General features: G+C 30.7%; 1 protein-coding gene across 1 annotated transcript in view; it reads left to right on the top strand.

Moving 5' to 3' along the window:
- The window catches only part of LOC111702007 (uncharacterized), a gene marked incomplete at its 3' end in the record, with an annotated part of 52,390 nt that overhangs the window by 23,216 nt on the left and 22,370 nt on the right, over window positions 1-6,804 (top strand). The window contains 5 exon segments of the mRNA XM_023473527.1: window positions 474-530; window positions 668-750; window positions 1,362-1,500; window positions 1,929-2,018; window positions 2,459-2,536. Of these exon segments, the coding sequence (XP_023329295.1) occupies window positions 474-530; window positions 668-750; window positions 1,362-1,500; window positions 1,929-2,018; window positions 2,459-2,536 (447 nt within the window).

Raw genomic sequence — 6,804 nt, 5'->3', positions numbered from 1 at the left:
CTAAATATTTATTTTCCTTCCCCCGCCTATCAATTTTGTATACATGGGTCAATTGTATGTAAGACAAGGATATAATTGACCATGTGGCCGCACCGCCCAGCCCCTTAGCCGCGGCGCTCGGCCCCCTAGCCTGTCCTAGTCGCAGGGCTCGGCCCCCTAGTCTTTCCTCCGCATCGCTCGGCCCAAAAAGTGGCTAGACTTAACCTAACCCTAAAATCGTATACTAGGACGGACCCCTTTTTTTCAAAGACCCATTTATGTTTATTTTAAGGACCTTTTAGTTGCCAAATTTTAGGACTTTTCCAAAGACAAGATTTCAGAAATCTTTTTGTTGTTTGCCGTTACCTTACAATTAAAGAATCAATATTTGTTTTAAAAATTATTTTTAATGGTTTAACAAAGTAAATTAGCCAAGAAAATATAAGCATAACACTACTTCTGTGATGATAAAATCAATTTTCTTTTATTTTTAGATTTCCAGAATGCAGACTACAGATTATGCGTTGTTGTAAATGATAATGAAAAACAAGGTAAACTAATTGTAAACTCTTATTCCCCTACTCAAAACTCTGAGGACAAAATAGTTGGAGGGGCCTAAATGTTACACAAAAATAGCCTAATCGCGGGATAGGGTTAAAAAAACTGTAATATATTGTTGTTTTTGCAGGTGGATGCCAACAAGTGACAATAAAACTGAAAGAGAGTAAACTAGATTGCTCCCTTGGGAGTATAAACAGGGAAGATATTAAGGTATAATTAACCTGGAATATATAGGAGAAAAAAATATCATGTTAGAAATTTCTTAAAGTGTGAAATATCTGTTCATACTTTCAATGAAGTTTGAAAATGTTTAGAACAAACAAATATTCTTTTCAATCTGTAAAATCTGAGGTAGGGACATTGATTAAAGTATTTTTAATCCATGGAATACTTGATCTTTATACCCAATGTTGGCAATACGGGGATAAGCTTGCTTCATAATCTTTGATTACCACGATTATTATTTATGATTATGATTACCACGGGATATCTAGGAATTAAATCAATATAAACACGATTGAGATAAATGCTCAATTAAGATTCACAACACACAATTTTTTACTTATCTATCCATATTGTATAATAATACTGTATATTGTATAAGGTTTTTACTTATCTATCCATATTGTATAATAATACTGTTTATTGTGTAAGGTTTTTACTTATCTATCCATATTGTATAATACTACTGTGTGTTGTGTAAAGTTTTTACTTATTTAACCATATTGTATAATACTGTGTGTTGTGTAAAGTTTTTACTTATTTATCCATATTGTAAAATAATACTGTTTATTGTATGAGGTTTTTATTTGAAATTTCAGTCTGCGGCCATGTTTGGTAGCTATGACTACCTGAGCTGTTCCAATACTTGCTGCAGAAACAGAGTTCTAGGTCCTCTTTTCTCATCCGTCCTTGGAACCAGTTGTCCTCAGCTTAAACCGTCCTGCTCTTCTAGATCAGGTAGGACAAGAATTCGTCCTTGGAACTTTGTATCATCAACTTAAACTGTCCTGCTCTTCTAGATCAGGTAGGACAAGAATTATGTTCTCAATGTTCTACTCGATTGTAGGACTTGAAATACACTGTAAATATGTATAAAACAATTATAAATATATATAAAATATAATTGATCTACTGAAGATTGCTGCAAGGCATGAAACATCATGTATTCAGATCCTGAAATATAGTGGATCATAAAATGCAAATCCCAAAATCAATTGTGGTTTAAACTAATTCCTCCAGGGATTTAATCAGATTCTAATTAGCCAATCTTCCTTTATTTGAACTTTATCCCTTCATTTAAAAGTTTCAAGCTTTGGTCTTAAAATGTTGTAATTTAATCAAAATATGCTGTACTGTAAAACGTGAACAATTTGTTTTATTTATAGATGTAGTTGTAATAAACAGTGAGTTGGAACTTGAGTTGAACCCTGGAGCTAAAGTAGGCTGGTCAAATTATACCCCTGGAGCAGGAGCAGGTAGAGATGTGTGCGTTCGGCTTTTTTCTCTTCGTTTGTTTCTTTTTTTCTATCTGTTTCGTTCATTTTCTCAACGAACAATCATTCAGTAAAATGTTCAGTAAAATGGTTCGTTCAATAAAATCGTTCTTTCAGTTACAAAACAATCGTTGTTTTCAAAATTTCAAAATTTTCAAAAATTGTGCGTTTAATGAAAAAATTATGGTTTTTTACAAAGTTTGGGGGGAAATTGTTTAGTAAAATAAAATCTTTGAGAACATTAGTTCGTTAGTAAAAAACGATTGGAATTTTAAGTTTGTATGAAAGATGTTTAACCGTTCGCTTTTATCGTTCGATTTAAACGCGATAATTTTTTCATTGCTCTAAACGTTCCATTTCGTTAGTTTATACCCTTTTCACAAAAAATTTCGTTGCTTCAAAAAAAAGATTCCCATCTCTAGGAGTAGGCTGGTCAAATTATACTCAAGGGAGAAACCAGGACTGGAGTCATCGGTTCCTCCTGGACTGTGTTATTACAGGGCAGCAAACCTTAATAATAATAATAATAATAATAATGGAAATTATGTGAACAATTCGAGATAGTCTTTGTTAAGAATTAGCAAGGTAATACCTGATTTCAAAAGCCATAATATTACTATGTCTGCTAAAGTTCATTTTATGGAACGGTAAATAGATGTAAAAATGTGTCTATAATGTCTCGGAAAAATGAACAGTGAGTACGGACATGTTTACTCTGTTTGTAAACTGTAATCTTCTTGTTTTACTGTGTACAGCCGTATTAAGTCAAAACATAAACAAACAAATTGTAAACAAGCAGACAAAAAGCTTACGGATTGCAGTAGGTATTACTATACTAAATCAAAGAATTATTTAAAAAGACAATACCAAAATTATTGGGACACCCTGTAGGAAGTTAATATTTCTATTTACTCTAGACTGGTCAACTTTTATGCACAAAGATAATCATTGCCACTACTAATAATATATACTACACAAAGCCCTGAAAGGGGGGGGGGGTTATATGTACAGTTACACCCCACTTCCTATTTAAAATATCTGAGAAATTTGTAGGTAAAAATGCAAATTCATTTGTTAACCTTGTTTAGAACTTTAAACAACTTATTTGTAGTTTTCGAAACAACCATGTTCCCTGATGTAGAATTTAAATCAAGCATCTAAATATTTATTTTATTTTGAAAATTTATTGTTTTATGTTTTTATATAAAGACTTTTATAGTATTTTGCTCTTAAATGTGTATTAGATTATATATTTTTCATCACTCATTGATTTGGTTTGTGTTTGCCACTTGTGCATTAACAACACTTTTTGATTAAAATGATTTGAAAGAAAAATACATCAAGTAATTAATTATTCCTTAAATGTGTATTAGATTATATATTTTTCATCACTCATTGATTTGCTTTGTGTTTGTCACTTGTGCATTAACAACACTTTTTGATTAAAATGATTCGAAAGAAAAATACGTCAAGTAATTAATTATTCCTTAAATGTGTATTAGATTATATATTTTTCATCACTCATTGATTTGCTTTGTGTTTGCCACTTGTGCATTAACAACGATTTTTGATTAAAATGATTCGAAAGAAAAATACATCAAGTAATTAATTATTCGTTAAAGCTTTTATGATAATGAATGAATTATGCATTGTTGCATTCAATTCTATAACTTATTTTATGCTCTCAACTATCGACAGGCACTTTAAACTATATTTCAAATATTCAGGCTACTTTAAACTACACTTCAATATCAGCAGCCGTGCAAACCGGTTTCTAGATTATCTCCTGTTAAATAAAGAAACTGGAGAATTGTTTTTAAAGAACAATATCAGTGGGGAAGATCGTTAGGTTACATGAGGGATTGAATGAGAGGGGATATGTGGAAGGTAAGTGTGGTTCTGTGTGGGTGGGGGTGTGTGTGTGTGTGTGAACACCTGTTAACCTCACAAACCTCGTATTTACCTCAGTTAGTTAGAGAAGTTCAAGATGGAACCTCTTCTGCCATCCTCCTTATAAACCAAACCAAACCAGACAATATGGTTAGTAGCACAAACACTTAAACTTTACTTTAAATTTCCTTTAATTGACGTTCGATTTCACACCTAAAAGATGACAGAAAATAAAATTCAAGACAATCTGTTGATTATTATTTGAAAAAAATTGCGGAGAATATGATTACAAACAGTTTAAAATGTTGAGTTACAAAACATCAGAAATATCCTAGAGTCTCATGAATTCCCAATTCCTATCATTTGAAAGCATACAAAAAAATGGAAATTGTGAGCAATATGTCCATCATTTGAATGTAATGCATCCAAACACCCAAAATACCATTCATCATGATTCGTTTTCGAAAAATCTTACATATAACAATAAAAACAAAAACAACCTAAAAATTAAAAACAACAACAGAATCTTTCGAATAAAGCATTTTAAAATGTTTTACTCTACATACATCTAATAATGTGGGTTTACACAGACACCGGAAGATATATAATGGACCAATATAAGAGACTAGAGGGAGTAAAAATAAGAAAATCATAAATATGATTTTACAATTGAATTTAAAATATTATTCTAAAATTATGAAATATTTTGTTGAAAATGAGGAATTTCCTAAAAGAAATTAAGTCATTCTACAAAACTCAGATTTTTAAATCCTTATATCTTTGCAACCTGTGGCCGAATTTAAAGAATTTGAGCGGCGGTTTAAATTTAAGCCGCGGTTTAAATATGGTTGTTCCACTTAAAATTGTATCAAATGTTTCAAGATCTAAGCCGGCGCTTAATTTAAAACGGGGTTTGGCGGATTTAAACCGCGGCTCAAATTCTTTAAATTCCATCTCTGATAGCGTAAACCTTTGGTATTTCAAACTTCAATTATTTTATCCGACAGAATCCTTAGTGTGAAATATCGAAGGTTTGCAAAGATATAGTAATTAGAAAATCAGAGTTTGTAGCGAAGACTCAACTTCTTCGCTAAAGATTTATTAGTAGGATCAATTGCAAATGAAAAAGTCCTTGAATTCCTTAAAACTTGGTAATGGAACAATAACGACTTTTCTATCGTTTAAGAATTTTACTTAAAACAATATTAAACAGACGGAAACTGTTAGTCTCAGATTTTCTATAAATTGCTCTGCTATTTTTTAACTGCAAAATTTAGATTGTCAATGTCAGCATTTAATCAAAAATGAAAAAAGATTTACAAGAAAAATGGTCCAATATTTTAAATTAAGTTTGTAATATCGCGGATTTATAGAGAATTTTCAAATAAGCTTTATTTTATGCGTCTTAAAAAGTTAAGAATTTAAAGAAAAAATATATTTTTTGAAATAATTTGAATTTATCAAGCATAAACATCTGTTACAACTGAAAGTGTTATAATAAATAAAATAAATTGCTTCCTTTTTTAAAAATATTTTTACCTTGTTACATGAAGGCTGGAAAGGGGGAGGAAGGGGGATGGGATACAATTATTTTATTTAGAACTTAAAATAGTATTTAGACTACACATATTATATTTTACTGCAGAAGTAAATTTTCATATTTGGCAAGGGGGGGGTGGGGATTCCCTTCAATTCAGAAAAAATTTGAAACAAAAACGCTGAGAAAAATGTCTAAAATAGAATACGTGTTTTTCAAATATAATGTGTAAATATATAATGTAATACATACATTTTCTTTTGTTATATTCCTTCCAAAATTTGGTTAACAAATGATTTTAATGTCTGTATGTAAAAAAGCAATCCTTTAATCATATGCATGCACCTATAGCAACAATTCTTTTATCAAAATCCTTGTTACTTTGTATCCTGATGTTTGAAAACGTTAATATTTTTAACTTTAACTATTGAACCCAATATAATTAAAATTTTAAAAGGTCTACAAGGTTCAAACAATACAGGGAGTCAACGACTGAAAAAAAAACTATTCTCTATATCTGTTATAAATGTTATTTTTTTGTGTAGTTTGGTTGTCTAGTGTCCCAGGTGTTAGTTTCCTGTCTTCTACAGCAGGCTACAGGTAAGATTAAAGGGACTGTTTACCTAATTTCAAGTGAACCTCATTTTAAACCGTTGCATTCCTTAATCACAGCGAATAAGATTCAGGAAGATATCGTTGTTTTTTACCACAATCAAGAAAACAAGAAACCTTCATAACTTTTACTGAGACAAAGTTTATCGGGTACCGTTGTCAATCATACATGACATTGACTCTTACGACGGAGAGTATCTTGAAATTATGTCTACAGACTCTTTAAACAAATAATTAATTGTTTACCGAACATCTTATAATAAAAACCCGGACATCATATTATTAATTTTGTGAAAACCTCTTAATTCGAATTTCCTGGACAAATCAGGACATTTACTGAGATGAGATTGAATCATTAAAAAATTGTTTAATTTTTAGAATAAACTACAAAATTCTTCACGATTGAGTTTTTGCCACAAACTAAAATGTTCTGATTCCAATATCTTTGCAATCTTATGGTGCAAACCTTTGATATTTCAAACTTAGATTATTTTATCTATAAGTATTAATAGTTTGAAATATCTAAGGTCTACGACATTGGGTTACAAAGACATAGAGATTAGAAAATCAGAGTTTGTGGCAAAAACTCAACTCCTTTGGCGTTTTTAAAGATCTGAAGGTTCTCCCAATCTTACTTGATTCCAGAGGTCGGAATTTTTGTATCGTTAATTTATTCAAGAACTATGAATCTTGTGTACACTCTAAGAAATTTCATGTTCTAATTGTCTA

The sequence above is a fragment of the Eurytemora carolleeae genome, unplaced genomic scaffold (genome assembly GCF_000591075.1).
Source record: "Eurytemora carolleeae unplaced genomic scaffold, Eaff_2.0 scaffold390, whole genome shotgun sequence".
Lineage (NCBI taxonomy): Eukaryota > Metazoa > Arthropoda > Copepoda > Calanoida > Temoridae > Eurytemora > Eurytemora carolleeae.
The sequence above is the reverse complement of the archived record's forward strand: the minus strand, read 5'-3'. Positions and strand labels throughout refer to the sequence as shown.